This window comes from Pan troglodytes, chromosome 1 (assembly GCF_028858775.2).
Source record: "Pan troglodytes isolate AG18354 chromosome 1, NHGRI_mPanTro3-v2.0_pri, whole genome shotgun sequence".
In the NCBI taxonomy this organism is placed as follows: Eukaryota; Metazoa; Chordata; class Mammalia; order Primates; family Hominidae; genus Pan; species Pan troglodytes.
The window spans coordinates 185858880-185880607 of record NC_072398.2 but is presented as its reverse complement, the minus strand read 5'-3'; the positions used below and the strand labels follow the sequence as shown (position 1 = coordinate 185880607).

Sequence of the window (21728 nt, the reverse complement as noted above, 5' to 3'; positions counted from 1 at the left end):
CCTCCACACTGCCCTAGTAGAGGTTCTCCATGAAGGCTCTGCCCCTGCAGCAGACTCCTGCCTGGACATCCAGGCATTTCCATATGTCCTCTGAAATCTAGGCAAAGGCTCCCAAGCCTCAACTCTCGACCTCTGTGCTTAACACCATGTGGAAGCCACCAAGGCTTATGGCTTGCACCCTCTGGAGCTGTGGCCTAAGACATATCTGGGGCCCTTTTAGCCACAGCCGGAGCTGGAGTGGCTGGGATGCAGGGAGCAGTGTCCTAAGGAGCAGGGTAGCGGAGCCCTGGGCCTGGCCTATGAAACCATTCTTCCCTCCTAGGTCTCTGGGCCTGTGATGGGAGGGGCTGCCATGAAGGTGTCTGAAATGCTTTTGAGACATTTTCCTCATTGTCTTGGCTTTACTTAAGCAAATTTCTGCAGCCAGCTTGTATTCCTCCCATGAAAGGGGAAATTCTTTTCTACCATACGGCCAGGCTGCAAATTTTCCAAACTTTTACACTCTGTTTCCCTTTTAAATATAAGTTCTAGTTTTAGGTTAGTTTTTTTTGTTTTTTTTTTTTTTTTTGCTCATGAATATGAGCTGAGGTTGCTAGAAGCAGTCAGGCGACATCTTCAACACTGCTGCACAGAAATTTCTTCTGCCAGATGCCCCAAATCATCACTCTCAAGTTCAAAGTTCCACAGATCCCAAGGGCAGGGGCACAATGCCTCAAACATCTTTGCTCCAGTTCCCAAAAAGCACCCCATCTTCATCTGAGACCATCTCAGCCTGGACTTCATTGTCAATATCACTGTCAGCATTTTGGTCACAACAATTTAACAAGTCTCTAGGACGCTCCAAACTTTCCTTCATCCTCCTGTCTTCTTCTAAGCCCTCTACACTTTTCTAACCTCTGCCACTTTTCCAACCAGTTCAAAAGCTGCTTCCACATTTTCAGGTATCTTTATGGCAATGCCTGACTTCCCAGTACCAATTTTCTGTATTGGTACATTCTTGCACTGCTATAAAAAAATACCTGAGAATGGGTAATTTATTTTTAAAAAAGAGGTTTAATTGGCTCATGGTTCTGCAGGCTGTACAGGAAGCATGGCTTGGGAGGCCTCAGGAACATTACAATCATGGTGGAAGGCAAAAGGGAAGCAGGCACATTTTACATGGCTGGAGCCGGAGGAAGAGAGAGAAGGGGCAGGTGCTTACACACTTTTCAGTAACTGGATCTTGTGAAAACTCACTCATTATCAGGAGAACAGAGAGGGGGAAATCTGCCCCCATGATCCATTCACCTCCCACAAGGCCCCTCCTCCAACATGGGAGATTACAACTGGATATGACATTTGAGCAGGGACACAAATCCAAACTGTATCAGTTATCATCCAAAAGAGAAAGGTAGTTTAGGGAAACTCAAAAAACTTTAGAGAAATTCAAAAAATTCTTATGTCAAATGAACCTAGGTTATAAATAACTTCCTTATTTATAAAGTAGAAATTATTATACCCCACAAAGTAGTTTTGAAACCTAAATGAATTAATATATATAAAGTCCTCTGTGGATGGAGAACAAAACACTGCATGTTCTCACTCATAGGTGGGAATTGAACAATGAGAACACTTGGACACAGGGCGGGGAACATCACACCCCGGGGCCTGTCGTGGGGTGGAGGGCAGGGGAAGGATAGCATTAGGAGAAATACCTAATGTAAATGATGAGTTAATGGGTGCAGCAAACCAACATGGCACACGTATACCTATGTAACAAACCTACACCTCGTGCACATGTACCCCAGAACTTAAAGTATAATAAAAAATAAAAAAAATAATAAAGTCCTTTGCATGATGCTTGGAACACAGTGGGATCTAAAAAGCAAAATGAAAACTGGCTTATTAACTCTTCTTCTTACATTTTTTTTTTTTTTTTTTTGAGATGGAATCTCGCTCCGTCACTCAGGCTGGAGTGCAGTGGCGTGATCTCGGCTCACTGCAGCCTCCACCTCCCAGGTTCAAGCAATTCTCCCGCCTCAGCCACCAAAGTAGCTGGGATTACAGGCATGCACCATCATGCCTGGATGATTTTTGTATTTTTAATAGAGACAGGGTTTCACCATGTTCACTAGGCTGGTCTTGAACTCCTGACCTCAAGTGATCCACCCACCTTGACCTCCCAAAGTGCTGGGATCACAGGCGTGAGCCACTGTGCCTGGCCCCTTCTTTAAAATTTTCAATGGTTTTCTATGATTAGGCTTCTACAATCTGGTTTCATTATAAAAACAAGCATTTGTTTCAGACCTGTCTGTTGTTGCTACTAGGTTATAAGCTACTTTAAGAACCATGTCTGTTTTAGACCCTCAACAATCAGCACTATTCCCTGCACATGGTACTTAATAAATATTTGTTGAATGAATGAGTGAACATAAACTCTTTCTCCATTAATGCACCCCCAATATATAGTTCATAAGCACAATGCTAACACATGCTCCTTAGGATAACTCTGATGCTAATGTAGGGTCCTGAAATATCAAGGGAATTCTCATATCCATCTCAATTCACTGAATGATACAAATTATTTTGTGCTTTCTTTCACTGTTTTAACACTTCAGGCTCCTAGGGACAGGGACTGCATCGACAAAGTCCATAAACTAGACCAATATATAATACTACCATTCTCTGTTCTTTTTCACCAAAATCTTTTTGAGATACACAGTTGGACTGTTTTAAGAAACTTAGAGTTAAACACAGTTGTTTGGATAGAATGAAATGATTAAAGTTAAGTGATTGCAACTGCAGAAATATCCCAACCTCTTAACATGCAATAAAGCAACAAAGTAGAGGTAAGAGGGTTGCTTTGGTGACAGTGGTGATGAAAAAGACCTTTTTTTTCCAATAAAAAAGTTGTACAATTACCATTCACTTGGTTGATTTCTGAGTTGGAGGATAGAATCTCATCTGCCAGTTTCTGTGCAGTAGGAAGAACTTCAGTGTGGTGTGCCGTGATTAAATATTGAATAAACTTTTGTAGCTGGTCCCTATTCATCTGGAAAAGGGTTTCGGAGATAGGAAGACGCAATTTGACTTGGTCTGGTTTACGGATCCTGTAGAGTGAGAGTGCTACCACATGGGCACAGTAGAATATGTCCTTGTTCCCACAGCCACATGTCACTGAGGTGATTTTGCATCGATCAAAACTGATTGCAACTTTATAAGTCACTGCTGGTTCAGAGGCAGTGGCCAGCTCAGTTACTGTGCCACTCAGATGAAAGCCTAAGGAAACACAAAAGAAACTGTGTTTAGAGATTCTAGAGTAATAAACTTAGATTCTCATTTTACATGTAAATTCATCAATTCATAAATTATGTATTGGGTATCTCCTACACACGTACATGATAGGCTTTGCCACAGACACAGAGGTCAATGAAATTCAGTTACTGCTCTGAAGAAACACACAATATAGAAAGAGTCCTCACCCTGGAGTTCGTGAACCTCCTGAACTCACACTGATATGAAAACTTTAGTTTGTACGTGTATACATTTTTCTGGGGGTGGGGATAGTTCATAGCTATCATCATAGTCTCAGAAAGACTAATAAGGAATCCTAAATAAATTAAGGACCCCTGTAGTAGATTTTCAGCTGTAGGTGGTAGGCAAAGACAAGTCTACAAATAATATCTGTATAATCTAGAGTAAGGTAGATGTCACAAATGAAAGAGAATCCAAAATGCCATGAGGAAGGACAGAAGGAAGATCAAAGAAGACTAAGGAAAATAATTCTTCTTTAAAACATAAAATTTCACGTGGAATACATAAAAGGCAAGAAATTTAAGACATGAAAGGCACAGCTAGGTGCAATGAAACTATGTAGTGTTACACCTCTACTCACTAGGCACACAGTAACAATAATTTTGAAATGTAGGGAGAACCCATTTTTAACGTAACAAAATTAAAAGATAAAATCAATAGCAAATCAATTCTATAATATTAATTATGCTTTATTATTATTTTTATCTCTGGGGTCTTGCTCTGCCACTGAGGCTGGAGTGCAGTGGTGCAATCTTGGCTCACTTCGGCCTCTGTCTCCTGGGCTCAAGTGATCCTCCCACTCTCAGCCTCGAGTGCAAAAATACAGGAAAATAAAGGAAAGGCTAATGAAAAACGAGCCAGGCGCAGTGACTCATTTTTGTATTTTTAGTGCAGACAGGGTTTTACCATGTTGCCCAGGCTGGTCTTGAACTCCAGGGCTCAAGCAATCCGCTTGGCTCAGCCTCCCAAAGTGCTGGGATTACAGGCGTGAGCCACCATGCCTGGCTATTCTTTACTTTAAATATGATTCTTCTTCTTTGAAAAGAGTATGTATTCATCTAATCATTAAGTCATTCAACAAAAGTTTAATGAGACCTTAAGTATTGAACTGCTAGGCCTAGGGATGCTAACAAAAAAAGAAGATATTTGTGAAGCATCTGCTATGTAGCAGAACTGTTTTGGGTACTTTTAATAATTTATCACAGCAACCTTATAAAATCAGTACTATTTTCCTTATTTTAAAGGTATGCAAACTGAGGTTCAGAAAGTTTAAGTAATTTGCCCAAGGCACTAGCAAATGTGACAGACCTGAGATTTGGAACCAGGAGGTCTGACTGACTTCAATGTTTATTTTCTTTTCATTATATTTCATTACCTCTAAAAGGTGCCACAACAAAGTTCTTATCAAAACCCACAGACATGCTTAGTGCGGTGGCTCACATATGTAATCCCAATGGCTCAAGAGGTTCAGGTGAGAGGATTACTTGAGGCCAGGAGTTGGGAGACCAGCCTGGGCAACACAGTGAGACCCTGTCTCTACACAAAATAAAAAAAAAGTAGCCGGTATGGTGGCACGTGCCTGTAGTCCCAGCTACACATATAAGTAAATGATTACAATATGATGTGCCAAATGTTATAGTAGAGACAGGAACAAAGGTGAGGCTAATTTCAGAGACTTTCCTGTTTAACTGGACTACACACTGTGAACAGGAAAGCTATTTTAAATAATCTTATATCTGTTGGAGAAATATTTGTCAAGTAATAAAAGGTACATATATAAGTTTCAGAGCCATCATTGTGACCTGGCAGAATTAACAAATGCAGAGAAAACTTTCCAAAATTCAAGTTTCAGACAGCTATGGTTAATTAAAATAAGACCCAAATTTACAAGTACACTCATAAAACCTAGCGAAATTATTACATAAAGCCACATTTAGGTCTAATCCAAAGAAAGGTACACATTACTGAAAACATTCAGATTAATTTCCAGAGCAAGAAAAAGATAAAAATAAATTCACTAACTTCATAGCCTCCAGGTTTGGTTAAACCCCACAGAGGTTTTTTCTCAGCAAAACAAGCTGCAGGTTTAAAAATATTTACTATCATTTGTTTAAAGCAAAATCAAAAAGTTACATTCAAATTAATTATAGGTAAAGATTAATTACAGGTAAAGACTACCTTCACTTAAGAACTAAGAAAGCTGGGCAACATGGCTCAGGTGCTGTAATCCCAGCACTTTCAGAGACCAAGGTGGGAGGATTGCTCGAGGCTAGGAGTTCAAGACCAGCCTCAGCAACATAGCAAAACCCCATATCTACAAAAAATCAAAAAAATTTGTGACCTGACTGCACAGTAAGGTAAAATAAAATAAAATAAAAATAAAATAAAATAAGTAAATAAATAAGCAAGCTGGGTGTGGTGGCACACACCTGTAGTCCTAGCTACTTCAGGACTGAGGTGGGAGGAATGCTTGGGTCCAGGAGTTTGAGGTTGCTAGATAGCTATGATGGTGCCACTGCACTCTAGCCTGGGACACGGGGTGAGACCCTGTCTCTTTAAGAAAAAGGAAAAAAAAAAAGAACTAAAGAAGAGAACTGTAGGGTTGGGAAGCAGCTCCTCTCCAGACCTATACCCACCAGACATTGCCAGCAGAGTAATATATAGCAAAGAGCACATTACACTAGGAATTAGGCAGCTAGAACCTGATATTTACTATGGAGTCTTGGGCCACCCACTTTACAACTCTGAGCCTTAGATATCTTCTAAGTAGGTATAATAATACTTGCTCTGCTTACCTCTCAAAAGTACTCTGTAAAACTATAAAATGTCCTACAGATGTATTACTAATGTTTTAATGCAATTATTATTAATGGCTCTCCATGTAAAGGGGATAAGAGACAACTTCCCCAATGGCCAAGTTTCACAGTGGTTGAAAACTAGGTGCTAAGAAAGTACATTCTTAATTTCCCTCGGGCCATTCAGAAGTATGTAGTACATTGTTGAGAAATGACTTGAATCCTGATACAAAGACCCTCACAGAAGGGCTACATTAAAATTTCAAACTAAATAGTAATGTCAATGTGGAAAAGCCTAGTTACTAAGCCCCTGAGTCTAAAGGTGGCTCATGCCTGTAATCCCAGCACTGTGGGGGGCCAAGGCAGGAGGATCACTTGAGGCCAGGAGTTCAAGACCAGCCTGGGCAATATAGCAAGACCCTGTCTCTAAAAAAAAAAAAAAAAAAAAAATAGCTGGGCATGGTGGCACATGCCTGTAGTATCAGCTACTCAGGAGGTTGAGGTGGGAGATAACTTGAGCCCAGGAGGTTGAGGCTGCAATAAACCATGATGACACCACTGTGCTCCAGATTGAGTGACAGAGCAAGATTCTGTCTCAAAATAAAAAAAAAACAACCAACCAACCAACCAAACAAACAAAATGAAACATAGAAACATTTCTGCTTTATCCGTTCAATGCTTTAGGCACACTTGGCTTGCAGCACAGTCTCTGAGTCCAACTTCTCCTTCCCTTCCTGCATGAAAACTGAGTAAGAATATTCATTAGATTTGAGACTGAAATAGTCATCAATAATTATCTTATTAGGATGTAAGGCTCATGAGGTCAGGGCTTTCTCTGTGTATTGTTCATCACTATGTTATAAAAAAAAAAAAAAAACCACCCTGGTTGTGTATTTACAAAAACATTGGACCTCAGCTTCTCCATTTTTAAGATGAGAGGCTGGCCTAAATGATCTCCATGGTTTAATCCTGTACAGATACATTATGGTTCTATAGTGACTATCACTGAATTTCCCACAATGTTAGACACAGAACTTTGCATATTATAGTTATTTAATAAATGGTGGCTGATCTTACAAAGCAAAGGTCTTTTACTTAGCCTTTATGAGGGCTTCTTATGTGTTAGGCTCCATTCTAAGTTCTTTATATGCATTAACACACTTAATTGTCACAGTTTTATGAATTTGATAGTAGGTGTGATGGTAAGTTTTTTTGTTTGTTGGTTTGTTTGTTTGTTTTTTGAGATGGAGTCTCACTCTGTCGCCCAGGCAGGAGTGCAGTGGCCCGAACTCGGCTCACTGCAACCTCCACCCTCCAGGTTCAAGTGATTCTCCTGCCTCAGCCTCCCGAGTAGCTGGGATTACAGGTGCCTGCCAACACACCTGACTACTTTTTGTATTTTTAGTAGAGACAGGGTTTCACCATCTTGGCCAGGCTGGTCTTGAACTTGTGACCTCGTGATCCACTCCCCCGCCCCCAGCCTTACAAAGTGCTAGGATTACAGGCGTGAGCCCCCGCACCTGGCCCGATGGTTAGTTTTATGTGTTAATTTGACTAGGCTATGGTACCCAGCTATTCAACCAAACACTAATCTAGGTGTTGCTGTGCAGGTAATTTGTAGATGTGGTTAATATTTACAATCAGTTGACTTTATCTAATGCAGATTATCCTCAATTATGTGGGTGGGCCTAATACAATTGACTGAAAAGTCTTACAAGCGAAAGTCTGAGGTTTCTCTGATAAAGAACAAATTCTGCCTCAAGTCTGCAGCACCGGGGCCTGCCCCAAAATTTCCAGCCTGCCCTGCAGATTTCATACTTCTCAGCTGCCCATATCACATAGGCCAATTCCTTGAAATAAATCCTATCTATCTATCTATCTATCTATCTATCTATCATCTCCCACTAGTTTTGATTCTCTGGAAAATTTTGATTACTATTACTACTCCCATATTTATGTATGAGAAAACATAAGCATAGAAAGCTTAAGTAACTCATTCAAAGGTCACTCTGCTAGGAAGTGACAAAGCCAGGATTCACACCCAGGCAGTCTGGTTCTGAAGCTCAAACTCTTAACTCTTATACCATACTGCCTCTCCATAATATTGTACTGTAGGCAATTAATACCACATTTAACTAATGGAATTATAAACTATAAAACAATATAACTAGAAATATTATTAGAAAATAATGATCAGGTTTATTAAAATTCTAAAATTTCAGTTTTTACAGCATTGGTAATGGCTTGAAACCTCTAGGTTAATCTACAATTAGAGCTCAAGTATCAATTTAGATTCCAGTTGTCTTCAAAATAGATGAAAATTAAAACAACTAGAAACTTTCTGCAAAATATTTTTCAAAGCTAATTATACATGGCTCCCTAGAGGCTCTGGCTAAGGCTCATGATTGATGCTCTTGGGAACATGTTCATTTGAGCTGTGTAAATGTTTGGGCTCTGTCAGCTGTATTAACACTGGTATAGCTCATGCTTCAGGCCTAGGCCCATCTGAAAGGCGAAGGCTCTGAGTGGCTCTGGGTAAGTTTCCTTGTTGGGAGTTTCTTTTTCCCCTCATATATCTTAAAAGGGAAGTCCCTTTCAAATATCTATACCCCTTGCCTTATTGTAACCTAGCAACATTTTTTAAAAAGTCTGATTACTCCTGAGAATAAAGCCAAGTAGACTAGGTTTACTGTAGTGTTTCTTTCCCATTGCAAACCTAACAGCCATAAACATGTCCATCAATAATCTATTAATTTAAGCAAACATGTAGAAGCTTGTTTTTTTTTTTTTTTTTGAGACAGGGTCTTGCTCCATTACCCAGGCTGGAGTGCAGTGGCGCGACCACGGCTTGCTGCAACCTTGACCTCCTGGGCTCAAGGAATTCTCCCAAATTAATTTCCCCAAGTAGCAGAAACTACAGGTGCATGCCACTATGCCTGGCTAATTTTTATTTTTATTTTTTTATTTCTATTTATTTATTTATTTATTTATTTTTGAGACGGAGTCTTACCCTGTCACCAGGCTGGAGTGCAGTGGCGCAATTTTGGCTCACCACAACCTCCAACTTCCTGGTTCAAGTGATTCTCCCACCTCAGCCTCCCAAGTAATTGGGCGCCACCACGCCCAGCTAATTTTTGTATTTTTAGTAGAGTTGGGGTTTCACCATGTTGGTCAGGATGGTCTCAATCTCCTGACTTCGTGATCCGCCTGCCTCAGCATCCCAAAGTACTGGGATTACAGGCACGAGCCACTGTGCCCAGCTGCCTGGCTAATTTTTTTGCATTTTTTGTAGAGATGGGATTTCACCATGTTGCCCAGGGTGATCTCTAACTCCGGGGCTCAGAAGCTTGGTTTTTAAAAATCCTTACTGGCTGGGTGTGGTGGCTCATGCCTGTAATCCCAGCACTTTGGGAGCCCAAGGTGGGAGGACTGCTTGAGCCCAGGAGTTCAAGACCAGCCTGGCTATCAAACAAAAAAGTACAGAGACAGGGCCAGGCTTGGTGGCTCATGCCTGTAATCCCAGCACTTTAGGAGGCTGAGGCAGGTGGATCACTTGAGCTCAGGAGTTCAAGACCAGCCTGGCAACATGGCGAAACCCCGCCTCCATGAAAAGTACAAAAAATTAGCCAGGCGTGGTGGTGCACGCCTATAGTCCCATAGCCACAGTCCCAGATACTTGGGGGGTTGAGGTGGGAAGATCACTGGAGCCTGGGAGATCGAAGTTACAGTGAGCCAAGATCGTATCACTGTACTCCAGAACAAGGCAAGCAAAAAAAAAAAAAAAAGACAGAGACAGCAGTATGTTGAGTCCCCATGTATGCATCACTTAACTTCAACAATTATCAACACAAAGACAAATTTCTTTAACCTACCGTTTACCAACTCCTTTCCTACCTCCTCCATAGATTACTTTGAAAGCAAATCCCACAAATATCATTTCATTGGTAAACACCTCTATATGAATCTCTAAAAGGTAAGAACTAAAATTTGTAATTCCTTAATATCAAATATTCAGTGTTCAGATTTCCATAATTAACTTTTTTTTTTTTTTTGAGACAGGGTCTCTCTCTGTTGCCCAAGCTGGAGTGCAGTGGTGTGATCATGGCTTACTGCAGCCTCAACCTCGTGGGCTCAAGTGAACCTCCCACCTCAGCCTCCTGAAAAGTTGGAACTACAGGCATGTGCTACCACGCCTAATTTTTTTTTATTTTTTGTAGAGATGGGGTCTCAATGTGTTGTCCAGGCTGGTCTTGAACTCCTGGCCTCAACTGATCCTCCTGCCTCAGCCTCCCAAAGTCCTGGGATTATAGGCATGAACCACTGTGCCTGGCTCTTTATTTTTATTTTTCTTTAACGGATGTTTGTTCAAATCAAGATGCAAACAAGGTGCAGACATTTAATTTTGTTGTTATGTCTCTTAAACTACAAGTTCCCTTCTTCCCCAACATCCTAATATTGAAAAATAATGTGAGTTCTAGAGACTTGATGAGATTTGGGTTTTTTGCTGAAATTACTTCACAGGCTGTGTTGCATACTTTCTATTGCATCACATCAGGAGACATATAACGCCTGACTGTCTTCCTTTTCATGCTGTTGAGGAATGACCAGTGGGTTTTGGTGTTTTTGACCTGATCTCTCCCTTACAAAGTTCCTTGTCAGCTTTTCACCTAATGGTTTTAACAGTCATTGATGATTGTTGCCTTGACTTATTATTTCATCAGGCGTGAATTTATTTTTTATTTAAAGTTTTGACTGTCTTTCTTTGATTCTTAACACATTTATCTGTAAAATAAAGAAAAAAACCACATAAAGTGGTTAGGTTAGTGCCTGGAACCTGGTAGGCTCTTAACAAAAACAGTAACAGAAACAACCACCACAAAAATTGCTTAGAAACTCATGGGAAAAACAACTACTTTATAAAAGACGTTTTCCCAAATATCATCTTTGTGATACTCCTTCATTCACATTTTCCTAAAATACAAAAACAAAATACATACATTGTGAAGTTATTCTACTTATCAAATATTCAAGTGCCCAAGAACTATATAGGCTTTTAAAACAGTCTATTTTATTAGTTATAGGTCTTCAAGTGATTAGGATATAGATAAATTGTGGGGAGCAATAGGCAGGTATAAAGAGAAGCAATATATAATGTTAGACTTGGTAGTGTACCACAGTTAAAACACACACACGCACACGCACATACACACACACACCCCTACCTGCTTTACTAGTGACTCCAGTGGGCCATAAAGGTAAAACATTGCTATTTTGTTCCTTCCTACAGTCCATTTTTTGATGCAAAGCAGTCAGAGATGGTGGACCTGGTAGATAACTGTTTGTGTGTGTGTGTGTGTGTGTGTGCGCGTGTGTGTGTGTTTTTAAAGAAAATGGACAATCAGGCAGCTGCTTGCCTTGTGGCCCTATCAACACACACACACACACACACACACACACACACACAGCCCTCAAGTGCTTTAACACTGAGCAGGCCCTGCATAAAGCACCAAACATTTTCAAGGAGTTCCTGTTTAGTTTTACAACCAGTGCATTTACCCACCCCTTGCCCCTCGGATCACAAAGCAAAGCCTTGCCCTGAGAAGAAGAGATGCTTCATGCCGTTCTATGGCTTAGACAGCTTCCCTACCTGACCTGTAGATTGTTTAGAACTGTAAGAATAAAATTGTACCGCAGCTGCTTCTCCATTACATATCACACTGGCTGTGACATCTCTGCTTCCAGAAAAATCACTGGCCTTCTATAAACACCTGCTATTATAAGAACCCCCACCATCATGTCATCCTATAAATGAGCCATGCTTTCTTTGCCTTCAACGTGCTCCAAGTGCGACTTAGGAAAGATTTAAAAATGTATCAAAATGGTCTCACAGGCTCCTAACAACCAAGTACTTTGCAGGTGGTCCTTGCAAGAGCTAGACATGCTTAAATGTGCAGCAAGAGCTCTGGGAACCACAAGATCAGTAAGAAACTTAAAAATCCATGGTTTAAAAGAGTTCTGATTCTCCTGCCTTCTAAACTGAGGACACGGGAATTGACTGAAATTGTTCACTTAACAGTTTTCTTTCCCAGCATTAAGGCTGGGGAATCCCGAGCATGGGCTAGACTCCACCTTGGATTAAACAGAAAAGGACTAAAGACCATTTTTCTGTTTGGACATGTGTGACAGACAGATATATACAAATTTCCCCTCTCCAAATAAGGAAATTCTATGTTCTTCATGGCTTAGCTCTAATATCACCTCTATATAAAACTACTTGGTGCCCCAACTGTTGAAATGAATCATAGTAAGTGAAAAAGCCTTAACATTTATGGGTATGGAGCTTATATTCTAGTTTATATGAGTGAGATTTTACTCAAAATGAAGTAATAAAGGACCTGAGACATAATCATTTCACAGATGAGGAACAAGGTTCAAAGAAGTTACGTGATTTGCCCTAATCTTATTGCATGATTATAGTCGTGGTAACAGAAATTATTATAAAATGATCATAATTTCACATTCTGAAACAATGTTGGGCTTTAAAAACTAGGAAAAATAAATTTATAGCATTTCTTTCAACTCAATGTGCTTCTTTTTTTTTGTTTTTGAGACAAGGTCTCGCTCTGTCACCCAGGCTGGAGTGCAGTGGTGCGATCTCAGCTCACTGCAACCTCTGCCTCCCAGGTTCAAGCAATTCTCCTGCCTCAGTCTCCCAAGTAGCTGGGATTATAGGCCCCCACCACCACACCCGGCTAGTTTTTGTATTTTTAGTGGAGACGGGGTTTCGCCATGTTGGCCAGGTTGGTCTTGAACTCCTGGCCTCAAGTGATTTGCCTGCCTCGGCCTCCCAAAGTGCTGGGATTACAGGCGTGAGCCACTGCGCCCAGCCAATATCCTTTTTTTTTAAAAAGATGGAGTCTTGCTCTGTCACCCAGGCTGGAGTGCAGTGGCACAATCTTGGCTCACTGCAACCTCCGCCTCCTGGGTTCAAGCCATTCTCCTGCCTCAGCCTTCCAGGTAGCTGGGAATACAGGCATGCGCCACCACCCCCAGCTAATTTTTTTGTATTTTTAGTAGAGATGGGTTTGACCATGCTGGCCAAGCTGGTCTTGAACTCCTGACCTCAAGTGATCCACCCGCCTCGGCTTCCCAAAGTGCTTGGATTATAGACATGAGCCACCGTGCCCAGCCTGTACTTCTTAAATATAGCTAATTATTTATTTTGATCAAAAAAGAAAAATAATTTTTAATCATTAACATTTTGGGGCACTTACCATGTACTAGGCACGAATTTCTTTTACATACTTTATATGATTTAACCCTCACCACAACATTATGTGTTTAATACTATTATTATCCCCATTTTTGTTGGTAAAGAAATTGAGACAGAGCTAGGATTTGGGATTTGGACCTAGGAAGTCTGGCTTGAGAGTCTAACCTCCTAACAACCACATTTTATTTCCAATATAAATTTCCAAAACATCAATCTTATTTTCCTAGATCCTCTTTAAAAAAAAATTTTAGATCAAGGTTCATTAATTCATTCATTCATTCAATTAATAATTATTTAACATTTACTATGTGTTAGGTCCCAAGGATATATCTGTTGAAAAGACCTAATGATCCTTGACCTTATGGGATTTATCTTCTAGTTGGGGAGAAAAATAATTATTGAGTTCTAATTGTGTTAAGTACTATAAAGAAGTAGTATAAAATGATAGGGTAGTATATAGTAGCGGGGGACCTGACCTGATTCAGGGACAGAAGTGGTAAGGGATGAGTTTTTCAGGAAATAATATTTTGTCCAGAATTCTGTAGAATAAGTAGGAATTAATTAGGTGAAAGGATGGAGAATGGCAGAGTAGTGGTAAAGAAGACTCCAGGCAAGAAAGAGAGAAAGAGAGAGAGAGAGACAGACAGACAAAAAGAGACAGAGACACATATGCAGAAGTGCTGAGTCATAGAGGATCATGGAATGTTCAAAGAACAGAAAGAAGACCAGTGACTGGAAAGCCAACAGGAAGCGGGAAAGTGACAAGTGATGGAGCTGTAGAGTCAGGCAGGAGCCACTGCTCTGGGGTTTATCCTTGGCTTCTCCTTCTGATTCATATACAAAAGGTCACTAAATCCTGTGGATTCTGCCTCCTAAATATTTTTCCATTCTAGTTCCTCCACTTTAACTCCCCTAACACCACCTTAATTTGAGATCATAATAATCTCTTGCCTGGGTTAACTAATCTTCCTGCCTTTAAGTCTTATTCCCTCTACTCATCTTCCATAAACATGAGCAGAAGGTCTTTCCAATGGGGAAATAATATCATGTCATTCCTATAAAACTGTGAACTCAGCTCCGCACCAAGCAGACCTAATAGACATCTACAGAACTCTCCACCCCAAATCAACAGAATATACATTCTTCTCAGCACCACATCGCACTTATTCCAAAATTGACCACATAGCTGGAAGTAAAGCACTCCTCAGCAAATGTAAAAGAACAGAAATCACAACAAACTGCCTCTCAGACCACAGTGCAATCAAATTAGAACTCAGGATTAAGAAACTCACTCAAAACCGCACAACTACATGGAAACTGAACAACCTGCTCCTGAATGACTACTGGGTACATAACTAAATGAAGGCAGAAATAAAGATGTTCTTTGAAACCAATGAGAAAAAAGACACACCATACGAGAATCTCTGGGACACATTTAAAGCAGTGTGTAGAAGGAAATTTATAGCACTAAATGCCCACAAGAGAAAGCGGTGAAGATCTAAAATAGACACCCTAACATCACAATTAAAAGAACTAGAGAAGCAAGAGCAAACACATTCAAAAGCTAGCAGAAGGCAAGAAATAACTAAGATCAGAGCAGAACTGAAGGAGACAGTGACACAAAAAACCCTTCAAAAAACCAATGAATCCAGCAGCTGGTTTTTTGAAAAGATCAACAAAATTGATAGACCACTAGCAAGACTAATAAAGAAGAAAAGAGAGAAGAATCAAATAGACACAATAAAAAATGATAAAAGGGATATTACCACCAATCCCACAGAAATACAAACTACCATCAGAGAATACTATAAACACCTCTACAAAAATAAACTAGAAAATCTAGAAGAAATGGATAAATTCCTGAACACATACACCTTCCCAAGACTAAACCAAGAAGAAGTTGAATCTCTGAATAGACCAATAACAGGCTCTGAAATTGAGGCAATAATTAATATCCTACCAACCAAAAAAAGTCCAGGACCAGATGGATTCACAGCCGAACTCTACCAGAGGTACAAAGAGGAGCTGGTACCATTCCTTCAGAAACTATTCCAATCAATAGAAAAACAGGGAATCCTCCCTAACTAATTTTATGAGGCCAGCATCATCCTGATACCAAAGCCTGGCAGAGACACACAAAAAAAGAGAATTTTAGACCAATATCCCTGATGATCATCAATGTGAAAATCTTCAATAAAATACTGGCAAACTGAATCCAGCAGCACATCAAAAAGCTTATCTACCATGATCAAGTCGGCTTCATCCCTGGGATGCAAGGCTGGTTCAACACACACAAATCAATAAACATAATCCATCACACAAACAGAACCAACAACAAAACCCACATGATTATCTCAATAGATGCAGAAAAGGCCTTCAACAAAATTCAACAGCCTTCATGCTAAAAACTCTCAATAAATTAGGTATTGATGTAACGTATCTCAAAATAATAAGAGCAATTTATGACAAACCCACAGCCAATATCATACTGAATGGGCAAAAACTGGAAGCATTCCCTTTGAAAACTGGCACAAGACAGGGATGCCCTCTCTCACAACTCCTATTCAACCTAGTATTGGAAGTTCTGGCCAGGGCAATCAGGCAAGAGAAAGAAATAAAGGGTATCCAATTAGGAAAAGAGGAAATCAAATTGTCCCTGTTTGCAGATGACATGGGTGTATATTTAGAAAACTCCATTGTCTCAGCCCAAAATCTTCTTAAGCTGATAAGCAATGTCAGCAAAGTCTCAGGATACAAAATCAATGTGCAAAAATCACAAGCATTCCTATACACCAATAACAGACAAACAGAGAGCCAAATCATGAGTGAACTCCCATTCACAATTGCTACAAACAGAATAAAATACCTAGGAATCCAACTTACAAGGGATGTGAAGGACCTCTTCAAGGAGAACTACAAACCACTGCTCAAACGAAATAAAAGAGGACACAAACAAATGGAAGAACATTCCATGCTCGTGGATAGGAAGAATCAGTATGATGAAAACGGCCATACTGCCCAAAGTAATTTATAGATTGAATGCCATCCCCATCAAACTACCAATGACTTTCTTCACAGAATTGGAAAAAACTACTTTAAAGTTCATATGGAACCAAAAAAGAGCCTGCATTGCCAAGACAATCCTAAGCCAAAAGAACAAAGCTGGAGGCATCATGCTACCTGACTTCAAACTATACTACAAGGCTACAGTAACCAAAACAATATGGTACTGGTACCAAAACAGATATACAGACCAATGGAACAGAACAGAGGCCTCAGAAATAACACCACACATCTACAACCATCTGATCTTTGACAACCTGACAAAAACAAGAAATGGGGAAAGGATTCCCTATTTAATAAATGGTGCTGGGAAAACTGGCTAGCCATATGTAGAAAGCTGAAACTGGATCCTTTCCTTATACCTTATACAAAAATTAATTCAAGATGGATTAAAGACTCAAATGTTAGACCTAAAACCATAAAAACCACAGAAGAAAACCTAAGCAATACCATTCAGGACATAGGCATGGACTTCATGACTAAACCACCAAAAGCAATGGCAAGAAAAGCCAAAATTGACAAATGGGATCTAATTAAACTAAAGAGCTTCTGCACAGCAAAAGAAACTACCATCAGCGTGAACAGGCAACCTATAGAATGGGAGAAAATTTTTGCAATCTACTCATCTGACAAAGGGCTAATATCTGGAATCTACAAAGAACTTAAACAAATTTACAAGAAAAAAAGACCCCATCAAAAAGTGGGCAAAGGATATGCACAGACACTTCTCAAAAGGAGACATTTAGGCAGCCAACGGACACACGAAAAAATGCTCATCATCACTGGTCATCAGAGAAATGCAAATCAAAACCACAATGAGATACCATCTCACACCAGTTAGAATGGTGATCATTAAAAAGTCAGGAAACAACAGATGCTGGAGAGGATGTGGAGAAATAGGAATGCTTTACGCTGTTGGTGGGAGTGTAAACTAGTTCAACCATTGTGGAAGACAGTGTGGCGATTCCTCAAGGATGTAGAACTAGAAATACCATTTGACCCAGAGATTCCACTACTGAGTATATACCCAAAGGATTATAAATCATGCTACTATAAAGACACATGCACATGTATGTTTACTGCAACACTATTCACAATAGCAAAGACTTGGAACCAACCCAAATATCCATCAGTGATAGACTGGATTAAGAAAATGTGACACATATACACCACGAAATATTATGCAGCCATAAAAAGGATGAGTTCATGTCCTTTGCAGGGACATGGATACAGCTAGAAACCATCATTCTGAGCAAACTGTCACAAGGACAGAAAACCAAACACCGCATGTTCTCACTCATAGGTGGGAGTTGAACAATGAGAACACCTGTACACAGGGCGGGGAACATCATATCCCAGGGCCTGTCGTGGGGTGGAGGGCAGGGGAAGGGATAGCATTAGCAGAAATACCTACTGTAAATGACGAGTTAATGAGTGCAGCAAACCAACATGGCACATGTATACCTATGTAACAAACCTGCACATTGTGCACATGTACCCTAGAACTTAAAGTATAATAAAAAAAAAACCTGTGAACTATGTATTTTATATTTCTGTTACCTAACAGTTTGGCATAGAGTAAACATTTATAAAAGTGTTTGCTGAACTGAATTGCTTAAAATCCTTCAATGGTTCTCCACTGATTACAAGATAAAGTTCAAACTTCTTACAATATGATTTATTTCTATCTCTTCAGACTTGCTTCGTACCACTCTCCCACATTCCAAACACACCAAACTATTTGCAGATTCTTGACTATGCTGTTTTCTCCATTTTCCTATCCTTTATGCCTTTGCATGTGAAGTTTCCTATACCAGGCATGACCTTCTCATTTCCTTCTCATGCTAATTCTCGACTCAAATGAGCCCCTACTCTGGGAAGTCTTCCCTCATCTTTTTGGACAGCTAGTTAAGTGCTTCTTCCTAAGCACTCATTTTTCATCAGTCATATCTCCATTATAGTACTTGACATCAATGTAATTGTCTTCACATTTATCGTTTCCCTTTAGATTGTGAGTTCCTTGAATAAGGGAGTTATGTATATCTTTTTCATCTCTATATTTTCATCTCAGGCACATGGTAAGGACTTAATAACTGACTGTGTATGGACGAATGAATAAATGAACACTAAACTGAATCTTTTACATATTTATATCTACAGTTCACAGAGGATTAAGCATGTTTATAAAATTCCTGATTTGTGATTAAAATAAGCCAGTAATTAAATAATTTTACTGAGACAGTGAGCAAAGTAACAATAATTTGTATATTTGGTATAATATTGAAACACCAAGATTATTTTCCATAATGTATGTATATAGATTTTTAAATTATTTATTTATTTATTTATTTGGTGGGGGTACAGGGTCTTGCTTTGTCGCCTAGGCTGGAATGTACTGGCATGATCACGGCTCACTGCAACTTCAACCTTCAGGGTCAAGTGATCCTCTCACCTCAGCCTCCCAAGCAGCTGAGACCACAGGCATGCGCCACCAATACCTGGCTAATTATTATTTTTTTAATGTTTGTAGAGATGAGTCTTGCTATATTGCCTAGGCTGGTCTCAAACTCCTGGTCTCAACTGATCTTCCTGCCTTGGCCTCCCAAAGTGCTGAGATTGAAGGTGTGAGCTGAGCCACCATGCCCGGCTCATAATTGATATTTATGCCTGTTATGCTTCTGCCAATTTTTATAACCTATTTTCAAAAATATAAAATACAAGCAGTTTTCATCAGCCAACATTTACTGGATATACTTACTACATGACAGATAGTATTCTAAATGCTTCCCATGTATTAACTAATTAACTAATTAAATGCTCAAAGCAACCCTACAAAGTAGATTCTGTTGTTATTTCCCTGTTTCCGATAAGAAAACTAGGATAAGAGAGATAGAAGAACTTGTCTAAGATCACACAACCTGTAAAATGTAAAGTTGGGATCTGAACACAGGTAGTCTGGCTCCAGAGCCTATATTCTTAAGGACTACAATATATTAAATATGACTCTGAAGTTTAAATTTGTATACAAAACTTTGTAAAGGTAATTAGCAAGTGTAATTCTACAAAGACAGAGAGTCCTGCACTAATAACAAGTCAGTAAACTCTGACATTTGCCTGTTTTCCTGGGCAAATGTTCAAGGTAACTGAAACTGACAAGTGCTGTGATGCTCTCATAGTTGGAATGAAGGTGGGCTCATGAACTCATCTGTACAAGAAAATGTATCAGGACATGAGTGAATCATCTGCTTAGAGTTCTAAAGGAAAGCACTTCTCAGTGCAGCCCTTTGACACCATTCAAAGCCTTTTGTTTTTCTGAGTGCAAGAAAGGCTCTAGTAAAGCTTGGGCAATTAAAACCACTTTTCTCATTGCTCTTTTGATTCACCAGGCCCCTAGGCAGGTGTTAATGCATGAAAATGATTATCATTTCAGCCAATAGCAGGGAAAAGAAGAGATGTGGTTTATGAAAAGAATATTTTTTCTTATAGTCAGTTAAAAAGGATATGCAAATATATAAACTAAGTAACTTCTTTGACTGAGAATGCTTCCTCTTGAATAAATTTGGTTTTGATGAAACTGCATAGTATAAATTAGACCTTCTCACTTAATTCCTGTCTCCTGGAAGGCCACAGCAGTATACCAGCAGAAGTAAAGCAGCCACTCTTTCTCTCCTTTTTGTCACTTAGCAAAACAGTAACCAGAACAATTAAAACAATGAGAGTGACATCTATAAAGTAACTAATTTCCTTTCCAGAAAGCCTTTCTCAAAAGCTGGGTAACAACTGCCTACACAAGAGCACTGGAATGGCTCCATATACTATCGATACAAAGAGATTAGGAATCAGAATGCTTGAGTTGTAATTCTAGTACCCCTCAATTCCTCTTTGCCTCAGTTTCTTAATTATGCAAATAGACATACTACTACTTAGCTGCCTATCAGACTCATGTGAAAGTAATTTGTAAAGAACACATTTCCCAAAGATATCATTCAATAGCAATCCCAACTGGCCACGGCTGGGGCCTATATAAGTTCACAAGAAGCAGATGGTGCCCAAACACTGGGTGAGGGTGCGAGAGATTGCAAAGTGAGGAGCAGTATTGTTATTTGGGAATACAAATGATGCTGCCCCATTACCCCGAGAACTACTTGGTTTGTTTGTATTATAGAGGTCATCCTAAGCTTCTCAGAGCAGCTGAGTAAGCTAGAGGGCCCTTCTTGCGGCCATCTGCTCCCCTCCCAGACTCCTCTGGCAAATCAAGTGGTTTTCCTTGTATTAACCTCCGAAGAACAGCCATTGGCCCCTCTCAGCACCAGCTTCAGCAGCCAGTGGTCTCTGTTCTCCATCTGTGCCAGAAACCACAGTTCAAGAACAATGAGGCTTCCGAAGCCCAGGCATTCACTTACAGCGATAACCTTGCATTTACCTAGTTTTCTAGTGTTCTTTCACTTGTGCCCCTACAAGGAAATTAGATGTGTATTTTAAAAGACTGAGATCTTCGGCTCGCCGCAACCTCCCTGCCTTGGGCTCCGGTGATTCTCCTGCCTCGGCCTGCCGAGTGCCTGGGATGCCAGGCACGCGCCGCCACTCCTGACTGGTTTTTGTATTTTTGGTGGAGACGGGGTTTCACCGTGTTGACCGGGCTGGTCTCCAGCTCCTGGCCTCGGGTGATCTGCCCGCCTCAGCCTCCCGAGGTGCTGGGATTGCAGACGGAGTCTCGCTCACTCATGCTCAATGTTGCCCAGGCTGGAATGCAGTGGCGTGATCTCGGCTCGCTACAACCTCCACCTCCCAGCCGCCTGCCTTGGCCTCCCAAAGTGCTAAGATTACAGCCTCTGCCTGCCTGCCACCCCGTCTAGGAAGTGAGCAGCGTCTCTGCCCGGCTGCCCATCGTCTGGGATGTGAGGAGCCCCTCTGCCCGGCCGCCCCATCTGGGAGGTGAGGAGCGCCTCTGCCCGGCCGCCACCCTGTCTAGGAAGTGAGGAGCGTCTCTGCCTGGCCACCCATCGTCTGGGATGTGAGGTGTGCCTCTGCCCGGCCGCCCCGTCTGGGAAGTGAGGAGCGCCTCTGCCCGGCCGCCCCGAATGGGAAGTGAGGAGCGCCTCTGCCCGGCCGCCCCGTCTGGGATGAAGTGAGGAGCGCCTCTGCCCGGCCGCCCCGTCTGGGAGGAAGTGAGGAGCGCCTCTGCCCGGCTGCCCCGAATGGGAAGTGAGGAGTGCCTCTGCCTGGCTGCCCCCGTCGGGGAAGTGAGGAGCGCCTCTGCCCCGCCGCCACCCCATCTAGGAAGTGAGGAGTGTCTCTGCCTG

At 40.8% G+C, this 21728-nt stretch overlaps 1 protein-coding gene across 1 annotated transcript in view; it reads right to left on the bottom strand.

Annotated features, from left to right (window-relative positions):
• ZSWIM5 (zinc finger SWIM-type containing 5) overlaps positions 1-21728 on the bottom strand; it is a 187123-nt gene that overhangs the window by 67567 nt on the left and 97828 nt on the right. Inside the window, exon 2 of the mRNA XM_513126.9 lies at positions 2902-3258. Within this exon, the coding sequence (XP_513126.5) occupies positions 2902-3258 (357 nt within the window). The remainder of the gene's footprint in view (positions 1-2901; positions 3259-21728) is intronic.